General features: G+C 43.6%; 1 protein-coding gene across 1 annotated transcript in view; it reads right to left on the bottom strand.

Moving 5' to 3' along the window:
* tmeff1a (transmembrane protein with EGF-like and two follistatin-like domains 1a) overlaps window positions 1-14503 on the bottom strand; it is a 147262-nt gene that overhangs the window by 33062 nt on the left and 99697 nt on the right. Inside the window, exon 4 of the mRNA XM_075482641.1 lies at window positions 10152-10181. Within this exon, the coding sequence (XP_075338756.1) occupies window positions 10152-10181 (30 nt within the window). The remainder of the gene's footprint in view (window positions 1-10151; window positions 10182-14503) is intronic.

Raw genomic sequence — 14503 nt, 5'->3', positions numbered from 1 at the left:
CTGTGTGTGTGTGTGCGTGTGTTACTGTGTGTGTGTTACTGTGTGTGTGCGTGTGTGAGTGTTACTGTGTGAGTGTTACTGTGTGTGTTTTACTGTGTGTGTGTTACTGTGTGTGTGTTACTGTGAGTGTGCATGTGTGTGTGTGTGCGTGTGTGTGTTTTACTGTGTGTGTGTTACTGTGAGTGTGCATGTGTGTGTGTGTGTTACTGTGTGAGTGTTACTGTGTGTGTGTTACTGTGTGTGTGTGTGTGCATGTGTGTGTGTGTGCATGTGTGTGTTACTGTGTGTGTGTGTGCGTGTGTTACTGTGTGTGTGTTACTGTGTGTGTGTTACTGTGTGTGTGAGTGTTACTGTGCATGTGAGTGCATGTGTGTGTTGGTGCCCGCTGGCTGACAGATCGGCCTGCTGTGTGAGGATGTATTGAACACAGAGAGCTCAGTTGGGGCTCAGAGGCGGCCGATCGATGGACGAGGATCTGCAGCAGAGAGCGTCTTTGTTTCTGCTGACAGCAGGATGCTGCCGCCGCTGCACCCGACTCCACCCACAGACATCACAACCAGAAACATGTCCCCACTCAGATTCCAGTGATCTATGGACACGGAGGCATTTTGTTGTGGTGTTAGAGTGTTTGTGGGAAGAGTTAGTCCTTCGTTCACTCCTGTATGTTTGTTCTGTTTGTGTCTCAATCAGTTTAGAGCGTGCACGTGCACACAGATGTCCTGTGCTGTGCTATATTTACGTCAAACATTAAAATACTCTGCAGACATATGTCCGCTACATTAGGCTACAATGAGCTGGTTACTTTTCTTCTTACCTCTTTGGTATTCTACGCCTCATTATTTTTATCCCCCCGCGTACGCCTCATTTTAATGTTTTATTCTGACAGAGAGAGAGACTTCCACCAAAGGCTCTACCACCTGACTGTGTTCCACCAATCAGACGCAGCCGTGCAGTCTGCTCACGTGACCATACTCGATCTCAGCGGCGGGACGGGTTAGCTTTAGCATTAGCAGTCGTAGCAAACAAACAAAGAAACAGATGAAAAATGTCAGAACCAACGGTGGGAAATGAAGACGCAGACGAGGCCTCATACTGAAAGCATGTTTACCTTACAAAGAGTGAGAAACAGCAGCTACATTATGTGTCTTCTGTGTCAACCAAAACAAACGCACATTTCAGCAGAAACTCAACATCTAACTTGAGGAAACATGTAGCGGGAAGTTTCCTAAACTCGTTTTTCCCCCATGGATAGGTGAATGTTTGTTTTTTAGGTTACATATGGGTTACATATGTTTTAAACATTTCCTAAGTCTCTTTTATTTTTTATTGAAGCTCTTGAATTTACCTGGATTATTTTAATTTAAGCTATTTTGTAATTAATTAATTAATTTAATTCAAACATTAAAATACTCTGCACACAGATGTCCTGTGCTGTGCTATTTTTACATCAAACATTAAAATACTCTGCAGTAAATCCTTATTTACAGGAAAATAATTGACATGTTCATCGCGTCTCTGTGGGATATATTTGCATTAATTTAGGGAGTTCTGAGTATTTCAGAGGAGATCCTCCAGACATATTAAGCTGTTAGAAGGTGATAATTCCAACGAGCTCCTCGAGTCTCTCTGCTTTTAGAAAACAGCACTTCAACTAAAAAAACACTTCAGATGGATTTTTTCCCCAGCCTTATGGTGGTGTTTTTTTTTTGGAGGAGAAACAAACAGGCTGTAGCAGGTTGTAATTCTGCTGAGAGAACACAAACTTCCCATTACGGAGGCAGGAAGAGGCTAATCAGAGCGAAAAGGTCAAAGGACGGCGGCGACAGCTCAGGATGAATCAGCGAGGCCTGCAGACAGATTTAATCCTGACAGACTCGGTTTCCTCGGAGACGTTTGAACGGTCTTTTTCACGAGGAATGCAAAGATAATATTACCGATCAATAGCGAAGCTGCAGAGGTTTGGGGTGTGTTTGGCTGGGAAGGCAGAGGCAGAACAACTCGCAATCGTGTAATCAGAAGCTTTGACATCCGCAGCCGAGTTGCTTCGGCGTGAGTCACTGGATGAATTATTCACAGCTTTGTTTCCATCTGTGGCCGACAGAGATCTTCTCTCTGGGCAGGCTGCTGCTATCAAACTCTTTTATTCGTTTTATCTCAACAACTGCAGCTGATAAAGCTCGTCATGTTGAAGTTTTAGAAAGAGCTAAAAAGCTTCTGTTGACGGCAGAACGTTTGAATGAATCGATGCAACGACCCACAACTTGAACTCACTTCGTGCTCTAAACTCCATCCACTCAGCTGTTATGTCACAGATTTCTGACTAATGTCCACAGAAACGAGTTGTTTTCAGGATTCAGAAGGAGAAACGGACGTGAAAAAGCGGATTAAAAGGTTCATATTTGCACAAAATCAGATTCTTTTCACTTTCTGCTCAACTGCTAAATGTCTATATATTCCGTCTGTGTTCTTGTGAAACTCTGATGGACATTAATGTCATTATGAATGCATCTAACCTAAAGTGTGAAGGACTTTCTTCATGATTTACAAACAAAGAGCAGCTTAATTAAGACAATTACGGCTGCGGTTTGCAGCACATTAGCTGCAGAAAGCTACATTACAGTCAGAGCTCTGAGTTAACACCCAGCAGCCTGCCAAACGTGGGTTAAATGTCATGTTGGCGGGTAGAAACGACCACTGGCCAGTTTGGCTGCTGATGAATGAAGCAAATTGTTTTGGTCATTTGTCCCCGTATCATCCATCCATCCCAGCTTCATCTGTACTTAAGCTGAATTATTTGAATCATATCAGAAATAAAGCTGAATTGTAGCCTTCTGGTTTGGAACTGAAACCCAGCCCGAGTTTTACAGATTACTTGGTTAAGGTTAGGAGTAAAAACAGGGTGGTTAAGGTTGGGAAAACCTTGTGGATTCCATAAAACTGTCACGCCCACGGGACTCTGCCCATGTTTTTAGTTTTATGTTTTAGGTTATGTTTTGGTGTTCAGTCCATGTCTTGGTTTTGAGTTCTTGTTTTTAGTCTTGTTTAATCTTGTTTTTCCCCTCACTCTGATCATTACTTCATTCCCCTCACCTGTCTGTTATTGTCACCAGCTGCACCCATTCACAATCACTCCCACTTCTCTATTTAGTTTCCAGGTTCCCCTGTGTCTCTGTCAGATCCTTACCTTCCTATGTTACGCATCAATACCCCTTCATGCCAAGACGTCACGATAAGTTAAGTGTTCATGTTATATCAAGTAATGATCCTCGTTTTGTTTTTTCCTTAGTCATGTTTTATTTTCCAAAGTTTTGTTTTTTGTCATCCGGCACAGCCGCGCCTTTTGTTTAACTTTGTTTAACTTTGTTTTTGTGAATAAATCAAGTTTGCTTTCTTACATCCTCTGAGTCCCCATCTGTGTCCCACCTCACCCACCCACTGTGACAAAAACTGACCCTGTGATAGTTATTTTTCCTGGATGACTGGCTGCCGGGCAGAGATGGGGACTCGAGTCGCTGTTTTGATGACTTGTGACTTGACTTGACAAAAAATAAAAGACTTGAGACTCGACTCAGACTTGGAAGTTAAAGACTCGGCACTTGACTTGACTTGAGGCTGAGAATGGCATCATGATTGGATCCCTAACCTGTCAGTCAGCCATGCCCTCTCTACATACCTTAGTGTTTATTGGAGAGAATAAACTCACATAAGATAAGCATCAACATGTCAGCGGGACCGAGAGTCGTTGTCTTCGGCTTTCATAATCACCATTTTGACGGCAAAAGACGAACAGCACAGTGCAAGACATGCGGCATCAACATCTCAGACAGCCAGACAACAACTTCCAACTTTGTTCGTCATTTTAAGATCCATTCTGACCAGTAAGTGCTGTTAAATTAGCTAATATTATCCTGTTAGCCTAGTCGGTAGTTAGCTAACGTTAGCTTGATATGATACAGGGTGGACAGGTTGGACACATTGGCCGATGATGTTTACTGACAGTTACTTATATCTTTGTGTTTTCACTTTATTAAGATCAGATTCTGCAGGTTAAACTGCAATAATAAGGTGACTTGACCAAGAAAAAATTACTTGAGACTTGCACATGTGTGACTTGGTCCCATCTGCTGCTGCAGAGGAGCAGCATCTGGGGACGCTGCCCACGCACTGCTCCAACCACAGGTCAAAGGGCAGGTGGTGGAGCAGGTGGAGGGCTTCAGATACCCGAGCATCGAACACCGTCTGACCGCAGCAGCTACATTTAGATAAAGAGCCTCTTCCTGCTCAGAGAGCTGAGGAATAAACCATAAATCCCTCCCTGGATCAGTTCTTACTCACAACATCTCATCCCGGTGTCTTTCCTTTCTGTTAAACCCAAAAGTTAAAAAGCCTGCGACCAAACGACCAGCATCACTCACAGATCTCCCCTTCATCTCCTCCCACCTGGTGCCAATAAACACAGAAAATCATCCCGACTGCAACATTATCAATAATTCTTCAGGGTTTTCTGTGAGTTTGCGTCCTGTGCTGCTTTGTTTTTACGCACACTTTTTAATCTTTGCTGGTTTACTCAGTGCGAGCCGTGACAAAGGCACATTTCCACTGCTCTGCAATAAACAATAAATAAAGTTTTTCAGATTTATTTTAAAGGAGCCAACGGAGCGGCTGAGCCAGGAAAGCACAAACGAGACTTAGAAAACAAACTAAATAACGGAGCAGGCAGCCAGGGAGAAAATCGGATGAGCGAGGAACAGAACCACAGAGAGGATGTCAGGGTAGGACTTTTTAATTAGTTGGGTTACGAAAGACGTATTTACACTCAGCAATGAACTGGCAAGGAGCAGAGAAAAAACGGGAGGATGAATTCTGGGGCAGTTAAAGAGGAACACGAGGCCTGAAACAAAGCTCCAGCAGGAGATGAATCAGCCGACACAGGAAACAGAAAGTCACTCATCCAAAGGAAGACCAACAAACACGGAAGATTAACCCATGAAGAAGTGAAGAAAGCATGTAAATATACTGAGGGAACTAATGGGAACTAATGGGAACTAATGGGAAAGGGACAGCAGCTGTGACTGACTGACCAGTAGAGCTGTGCGATACTGCAAAATTTGGTATCGATCCAATACCGAGTAAATACACTATCGGCCAGTTTTGTAATTTTGTGTAGGGGAGAGCAATGTTTAATAATTTATCAAGTGAATGCATCATCACCAGTGTTGGTCAAGTTACTTAGTAATTAGTTATAGTTACTAGTTACTGCTCCTAAAACGTAATTGAGTTAGTAACTCAGTTACCACATTGTAAAAGTAATGAGTTACTCAGCAAAGTAACTGTGGCATTATTTTTTATGTTCTATAACACTGTTACGTTCTATAACATCTTTAACATAACATTAAAATATGTTTATATTAACTGATTGAAGAATAAAAACACTATATACAGTAATTTAGAACATTCGGTATTTATTTGAACTCAATAGATTGCAGCCTGCCATATGATGCATAGAAATAAAAACCTAAATATTGAATATAAAATGGTGATGGTGGTCACCTGTTTCTGAGCCGAAAAATAGAGTGTTGTTTGTTTTCGAGTGGCTCCGCCTCCTTTGCTGGGGCTCACGCTAGCTGCCTTTGGGCCTGGGGTTGGGTTAGCTAGCTGCCTTTGGGCCTGGGGTTGGGTTAGCTAGCTGCATTTGGGCTTGGGATTGGGTTAGTTAGCTGCCTTTGGGCCTGGGGTTGGGTTAGCTAGCTGCCTTTGGGCCTGGGGTTGGGTTAGCTAGCTGCCTTTGGGCCTGGGGTTGGGTTAGCTAGCTGCATTTGGGCTTGGGATTGGGTTAGTTAGCTGCCTTTGGGCCTGGGGTTGGGTTAGCTAGCTGCCTTTGGGCCTGGGGTTGGGTTAGCTAGCTGCCTTTGGGCCTGGGGTTGGGTTAGCTAGCTGCCTTTGGGCTTGGGGTTGGGTTAGTTAGCTGCCTTTGGGCCTGGGGTTGGGTTAGCTAGCTGCCTTTGGGCCTGGGGTTGGGTTAGCTAGCTGCATTTGGGCTTGGGGTTGGGTTAGCTAGCTGCATTTGGGCTTGGGGTTGGGTTAGCTAGCTGCCTTTGGGCCTGGGGTTGGGTTAGCTAGCTGCCTTTGGGCTTGGGGTTGGGTTAGCTAGCTGCCTTTGGGCCTGGGGTTGGGTTAGCTAGCTGCATTTGGGCTTGGGGTTGGGTTAGCTGGCTGCATTTGGGCCTGGGGTTGGGTTAGCTAGCTGCATTTGGGCTTGGGGTTGGGTTAGCTAGCTGCCTTTGGGCCTGGGGTTGGGTTAGCTAGCTGCATTTGGGCTTGGGGTTGGGTTAGCTGGCTGCATTTGGGCCTGGGGTTGGGTTAGCTAGCTGCCTTTGGGCTTGGGGTTGGGTTAGCTGCAGAAGCAACAAGGGCTTCATATTCGCATGGGTTGATGTAAGGTGCTTCATTAGATTTGAGTTACTTGAGGCAGACATGTATAAAGTTTTTTTCCCTGGGCATAGCGTGCATGTTACATACACATTCTTGCCTTCTTTCTCCACGAGTGAGAAGTAGTGCCGGTACTTCCAGTTAGAGAACGCTACCTTTGAACTTCCCTGGCTCGTCACCATTGTCGCTGTCTTGTGTGTGTTTAGTCGTCAGCGCGTGCAGTGAGACAGCGTGACCAGGGCATCCGCCCACCCAGCCAATCATCATCGCATTTGCAACGGTGTCATCATCCCCACCCCTGCTCTCTCCAGGCCGCTGATGTGTAGCCTAAAGCCTACAACCAAATTGTAGTAACGCGCCACTTTATATTCTCAGTAATGATAACGGCGTTGTAACGATGGGAAAAGTAATTAATTAGATTACTCCGTTACTGGAAAAATAACGCCGTCAGTAACGCTGTTATACTTAAACGCCGTTACTCCCAACACTGATCATAAAAATGCAAATTTGAAAGAAAACTTGAATTTTCATGATTATTTAATTATTTTGTAAGTTTTCCTTTAATTAATCACGTTTATGATGATAATAAAACAGGAAAAAGTTTTCAGGCAAATAAAAATACTTGTATTAAAGGTGGGGTAGGGGATCTTTTTATGGAACATTTTTTTACATATTGCTTGAAATACTCTTCACACCCCCATTGCAACCAATTAATTAAAAGTTTTGACACAAATATGAAAAGTTTTAGTGGCCTCTAGAACGTACAATCTAGGGAAAACACTATCCAATCATTGTGAACGGACCGTTAAAGATGATTGGATTCTGATGCCGTCTATCAAACTGCAACCTGCTCCTCCCTCCCCCTGTGCGCGTACCCTGCTCCGTGAACGAATTACGCGTCCAGAAGCTTGGCAGGAAGCTAAACTAGAGCCAGCTTGGCTAGCACCTAGCATTATTAAACGTATAGTTACCATATACTAAATACGGCAACGATCGATGCTTGCTGTCAGAACAGCGCTCGTGCACCTTCGGGCTCGTGCACGTTCATGTACTCTAGAGGCGTGCCTTCGGGGGGAAAGTGAAGAAAAGGGTTGGGACTTTTTACCCTGTGTATTTTCAAAATGCAGCTTCGCTGGACTCAAAATCCAGGATCTTCTACCCTACCTTTAAGTAACTCAGAAATGTTGATAGAAAACTTCAAATGGGAATAAAGGGATCAAAAGGGGATACAAGTGTTGGGGAAGATGATACTTGGATAAATTGATTGTGTTGTTAAGAATTTCAATTGTAGTTCATCTATATGTATTAAATAATAAAATAATCAATACAAATTGACAGAGAGTAATTCAATAAATCCATTTAAAAAAAAAAGAAGAAAAAAACGAACATTTACATTTTCCCCCGGAGCCAAGATGTGGCAGCTGCCATACCCAGTTGACGCCCATGTTTTAGAGGAAGCCGAAGGGTTAAAAAACACAGATGACCCCATTAAAACGCTGCGCTGTCGCTGAACTTGGGACATAAATGAGGAATAAACCGAGTTCCTTCGTCTTTGGTCTGCAGGTGCGCTCTTGTCCTCCCTCCATCCCTGCCTGGCTGCTCTTTGTTCTGGCCTTTAATTAGAACCAGATCTTTATTTAAGGAGGTCCATGAAACGCCTGGTCTTCTTTGTTCTTTGCCAGAGCTACAGTTTTTAAACCAGAATGGTCTGAACAGCCTTGTTAAGGTGCTGGTGCGAGCCCTGAATGATCACAGCGTTTGTTTGGCTTCCATCCGGCTGCAGATGTGACCAGTTCAAGAAGGCTTTCCAAAAAGTCTCACATGATTTTTTTTTTTTTACAGGTTTTAAAAAAACATCTTAAAGCTCGTGTTAAATCCCATGATTTTGGAAATAGTTGGATTTCTTACAGGTGTGAGTGAATTTGAGAAGTTTCTTTCCTCCGTCCGTCCCCTATTGGATGCCGTCTTACCTTCTCCATCCATAAAAAGAAGCCTGGCTTTGAATTAAAGGAACAGTTCGCCTCTTTTGGCATGAAGCTGTATGACATCCCATATCAGCAACATCATTTCTGAACATCTTCTTACCCCCTGCTGCGTCCTGTGAGCAGAGTTCCAGCCTAGTTTTGGTGTTGATGAAGGTAGTCCGGCTAGTTGGCTGGGGTTTAAAAAATAAAGCGTTTTGCTTCTCAAAACAATATGCGTTCAACAGAGTAATACATTTGCATCTCAAAATGGTTCTCCAGGAAAAAGTCAGAGCTCACACTCTCTTGGCCCTATTTTCTCTCCCTTCGTATCACTGCCTGCTGCCGCCTGCAGCCAACTAGCCGGACTACCTTCATCAACACCAAAACGAGGCTGGAACTCGGCTCACAGGACGCAGCAGGGGGTAAGAAGATGTTCATAAATGATGCTGCTGATATGGGATGTCATACAGCTTCATGTCAAAAGAGGCGAACTGTACCTTTAAGGTCCAGGATTTAATTTGAATACATAAAACTGTCCATGTTTGATCCTTGTCAGATGCTCCGTGTTTTGCCCTCTCTGTTAGTTGCATTTGATTCTTATTTTGTGGATTTTTCTTCCTCTTTGTATTTCAGCTAATTTGCTTTCGTTCCTTCTCTAAGTTATTAAAGTTTATTTTTTGTGAATCACCTGCCTGTATTTAGATTCTTGGGTCCTTCGAACAGTTATCGCATTGAGGATCCAGTGAACATGTCTTTGATTCATTTGTTTAGATAAAAAAAATCAGGTGTGCTTACCACGGCAGAATGTGAAAATCACGAATTAAAGTCAGATGTGATGTTTCAGAGTAGTTTATATATCACCTGTGCTTCAGTTTCTGGCCCAACTGGCATTAAAACGTCATTTTGAGGGTAATTCTGATGTTATTTCAGAGTAAAAACATGAATTAAAACATGGACTCATTTTCTATCTAATGTGATGCTGCAGAATGATGGGCGGAGCCTGTTCAGGCTGCTGGAGCTGACCAATCAGAGCGGATAAACCTCTGTAAATAACTCCCGCCGAGCTTAAAGTGGGTCACTGGATGTGCAGAGTCCTTCATCAAAGTCAGAGCGATGCTTAAAACACGCTTTGATTTAAGTGATTTGTGAGGAAATAAAATCACTTTAAACTTTATCAAAGGAGCTCAGACGCTTTCTAATAATCTCACGGTTTTTGGAAAAGGTTTAACAGGTGGAACTGAGCTGGAGTCAGCTTTAATAATTAATCTCAGAGGCCTGAGCACACCGTAGCCTGCGGGGGAGGCAGCAGCCCATCGACCCCGCCCACATGCAGATGGTGGAGGTACCGTCTCCAATTAAAAGCCCTCCAGCAGCCAAATTAAACAACAAACACTGCGGCCGTGCTCACAGATGGTTGCAAAAATGTCTCTGTTGCCAAATTTGGCTCGGCTTTCAGCCCCACTCCCGCCGGACCGAAGGGATCTGCGCGTTCCTCGGGGAGGAGTTAATATGCAGCCCGTGGAAACCTCCTCAGAGTGTTGATTAGAGGAGTTAATATGCAGCGAGGCGGAAGCCGGAGGAAGTGTCCTGCAGCCGGGCAGCTTTCAGACACTCTGACCTCAGCAGAGCCAGCAGCTTCTGTTTGTGCAGGGCAGATGAAGACTCGGCTGTAATTGATTTCTGTTTGACTTTCACCGGCAGGAGGAGGGAAGCAGGAAATGAAATCTTTAAATAGCCAAAAGGAAACAACACACTCACCGTCTCCGTCTCCCGAACCAGAACCGGGATCTGTGAAGACACAAGAGACACAACAAACGTCACGTATGCAACACGAATAAAGAGCTAAACATGTATCACTTAGGAATGATAATTAATAGTTAGGGTGAGTTAACTCGTTAATTATTTAACGCCGATAAATATTTTATCGTGGATTAATGCAGGTTTTATTTATTTATCTATTTTTAAAAATGTAAAATTTTTTTGGGCTTTTGTGCCTTTAATGGAAAGTTCAGAGAGACAGGAAGCAGGGGGCAGAGAGAGGGGGAACGACATGCAGCACAGGGCCATCCGATGCGGGTCTTGAACCGGGGCCAGCTGCAGCGAGGACTGTAGCCTCTTGTAGACATTTTTAAATCCAGGTCAAAAACATTTCTGTTCTCATGTGTCTATGCATGAAATCTGCACGATATCTTTTCATTTATCTGGACTGTTGCTTGTTTTTAAATTCAGTTAAATTATTTTAATTGTTTCTCTTTATATTCTTTCATGTATTTTGAATGCTTCTTCCACTCCCTGCTGCAATGCTTTTATTTTCTGTGAAGCCCTTTGAATTGTTTTGTACATGAAATGTGCTACAAATAAACTTGATTTGATTTGATGGGGCGCCTGCTCAATCCACTACGCCACGGACCACCCCTGTTTTATTATTACCTTCGCCAAGGAGGTTATGTGATCGCCCGAGTCTGTTGGTTTGTCTGGATGTCTGGATGTTTGTCTGTTCGCTGCAATCTTGCGACCTGCCACAAGGTATCGGGGCTTGGTTGTTTCGTTGTCGTTGAGGGTGGGGTAGGAGGGGGTGCGCAGGGGGGAAGGTAAACACAAATGGAAGCCGTTTCTGAGAAGTCGCATCTGAAAGATAGCATCTTAACTTTGTAAACCTTTTCAATCGGAACACGAGCCAGCTGAATCTATGCACAAGTTTAAGCAGACGGATCGCTTTCTCTCGGACGTGGTGGATTACAACGTTAATCGTTTCAGACCATTCACTACAATATATGGGTGGATAAAAAAAATGCGCTTATAAAACAAAGCTTCATTGGCGGAGGTCTGCACTCTCTGAGTGCATTTCTAGTTTATTTTATTATTGTAAAAGTCTGTTGCTCACAGGCTTTTATTTTGTAAAAGTCTGTTGCTGTCTGCTGTGGAACAGGAAAAGAAAGTAATCGGCGGATCCACCAAACATGGAGAAGGGTACGGAACTTTTACTCGGCCATTTTCATTTTAAAGTTCTTCCAGACGGCGGAGTCGACAGAACCAAAGTCATCTGTAAACACTGCCAAGTTGAATTGTCTTCTCAGCGTAGTAGTTCCAGTCTAAAATATCACTTAAAGGCAAAACACACAACTGATAGCAGCAAGTCATTCAAGGAAACAGACAGTGGAGCGAGGCTTCTACATAAAAACTACAGAAAGATGCTGATGTTAAAAGTGTGTTTGCACAACAAATGTTATGGCACTTTCATTCATATGGCAGCACATTTAAAATAAAGCTAAATGCTAAAAGCTATACGCTACTTTTGGATTCATTTTTGGATTCTGCGTACAAATGCGATTAATCGTGATTAATCAGGGAAATCATGTGATTAATTAGATTAAACACTTTAATGGTTGCCCAGCCCTGGTTATAATCCCTCAGAGTGCACGGACAGGTCCGGCCTTTTCGCCGTCTCGTTGGCTCAGATCTGCGGCTCCATCAGGAAATGGACCGACTGTAGAAAACTTGGCGCTGAAGCGTCGAATTAAGAAATGGACGCTGTGTTTGGAGTTTCTGGCACGCTGCTGCTGCATTAAGAAACAGACACCAGCTGCCTCGTTCCATTAAACCTCACCTTCTTCACAAAGAGATTGTTTTTTCATGAAAAAGGAGGCGGAGTGAGTGAATATGGACCATTCATCAATACTTCTGTCCGCACGTTAGTGACTGACCGCCAAGAGTCGGGTTTGAGAGGGAGAGTGGAAGCAGTTTAAGCTCTTAAAGAGAACCAAACTAAATGAACAAGGTTTGGGGACAGAATGCCGCTGAGTTGTATTGATCCTCTGGAGGGAAACTGGGTTTTACAGCATTTTAAAGCATGAATCTGTCACCAACAGGTCGATGGAAATGACACCAGCCTGACTAACTTTTATCAAGTTCTTAAAGGGATAGTTCGCCTCTTTTGACATGAAGCTGTATGACATCCCATATTAGCATTCATAAATGATGTTGCTAATATGGGATGTCACACAGCTTCATGTCAAAAGAGGCGAACTATCCCTTTAACAAACATGAGAAGAGGTGAAGAGTTCCACACCCTGACACTGATATATATAAAAAAGCACTTTGTTTCAGCCACGGCTGTTTTAAAGGGCTTTATAAATAAAGTTGAGTTGTTAATGGCAGCTGCTGGACAGTCGTGACAGAAGCTGCCGTCTGATGAATTTCAGGAGAAAAAACTCAGAATATCATAAACTTCGGCCCTCAGGTGTGATTAGCTTCAACACGAAATAATTTGGTTGTACAAAACTGGAAAAAAAGGACTACAAATATAAGAAAAAAAACAACAAATAAAAGACGTTTTTGCTTGAAATAAACAAAAAATCTGCCAATGGAACTTTGAAAATCGACTTGTCAAGATTTCTTGAAATAAGATGTGATATTTAGGACTTTTGAGTTAAAAGTGATCTTGAAATTAGCTTAAAAACCTCTTCAAATGTAAAAAAAAAGCTTGTTTCATGTGAAATATGACTCAAAACAATTTGTTTTCAAGACTTTTTCACTTAACAAGATATTCCAGATGTATTGTTTTAAAACAAGTCCCTATATCTGGCTGAAATGGAACTTGTTAGTCAGTTGTGTCTGATATTAAGTGTAATGAGATACTCAATGAGACACATATACTTGGTAAGATTTAGATTTTTTCCAGTGAAGTCATTTGCTTGTACAAAACTGAAAAAAAGAGGACTCCAAAATGAAAAGTTTGCTGCTGTAGTTTGATCCGTCTTAAAAACATCAGACTGAGATGCTTCAATGGATCCAGCAGATGAAAGAAGCTGTGACCCAGCTGGGCTGCACATCTGAGGCCCGATCTTCTTCTGATCCATAAACTTCAAAACACTTCTGTAACCGACACCTGCCGCACGCTCTTTGCTTCTGTTCGCCACCAGGATGCAGATGGTGGATGGATGCCCGCGATGGGAGCAAACCGCCCATTAACCACGTGGGCGCATTAATTCTGTCGCAGCCCAGAGTCAATAAAACCCGCTGAGGAAATTAAAAGCGGTTAATGAAGCGTGCAGAGGTTTTTACTGCAGCGCCCGCTTCCTGCGCTGCAGCCCACATCTGTAAATCACCCGACTCTGAATGTCCCTGGAAAAAAACGAGGCCGGGGAGCTTTCTGTGCAGCCTGGTGGTGACGAGCCGAAGGAAACCGAAACGGTTTAACGTCCACAAAGATCCATAAAGAGACAAAATGTCTGTTTAGTTTGGGGTCGGACGCAGAAAAGCTGCCAGGAAAGAGAAACATCAACACAGCTTCCTCTTCTGTTCCGTCTCATCGACTTTAATTTGTTAAAAACACGTCCGAGGTTCTAAATCGTCTCGTTGATGGATGCACGGTTGCCCTGGAAACGGTGTGGTCCCGAAGGCAGCATCTCACTGAGCTTCTCATCAGACCTGTTGAGTCTACACACATGCACGTATCGTTTTTCATGTTTAAAGGGACAGTTCGCCTCTTTTGACATGAAGCTGTATGACATCCCATATCAGCAACATCATTTCTGAACATCTTCTTACCCCCTGCTGCGTCCTGTGAGCAGAGTTCCAGCCTCGTTTTGGTGTTGATGAAGGTAGTCCGGCTAGTTGGCTGGGGTTTAAAAAATAAAGCGTCTTGCTTCTCAAAACAATATGCGTTCCAAAGAGTAATACATTTGCATCACAAAATCGTTCTCCAGGAAAAAGTCAGACCTCACAATCTCTTGGCCCTATTTTCTCTCCCTTCGTATCACTGCCTGCTGCGCAGACCGAGCAGACCGAAGTGCAGACTAGAGTCCTGCACTGGAGCCCTAGGCCCGAGTGGCCCGAGTGGCCCGATGGCCGGGCTTCGGGCCGACAACCGTACAATTACCTCGGACACGGGCTGGGCCGGGCCGGGCCGGGCTCGGGCACTTTTATTTTTCAATTTAATTATTGAAAAAAAACAAAAAACTAAAAAATTGGCTGGCTGAAGTAGTCCCAGAAGTAGCAGAGACCCTGTTGGCGGCCAAGGCTTTAGTCCGCTACCTAAAACAGTCAGGCCTGGTCAGTCAGCTGCCAAGAACTGTTAAACAAATGGCAGAGACCGGGTATAGCACAGT

This window comes from Odontesthes bonariensis, chromosome 14, assembly GCF_027942865.1.
Source record: "Odontesthes bonariensis isolate fOdoBon6 chromosome 14, fOdoBon6.hap1, whole genome shotgun sequence".
NCBI classification, from domain to species: domain Eukaryota; kingdom Metazoa; phylum Chordata; class Actinopteri; order Atheriniformes; family Atherinopsidae; genus Odontesthes; species Odontesthes bonariensis.
This window is presented reverse-complemented; position numbering and strand designations above follow the sequence as displayed.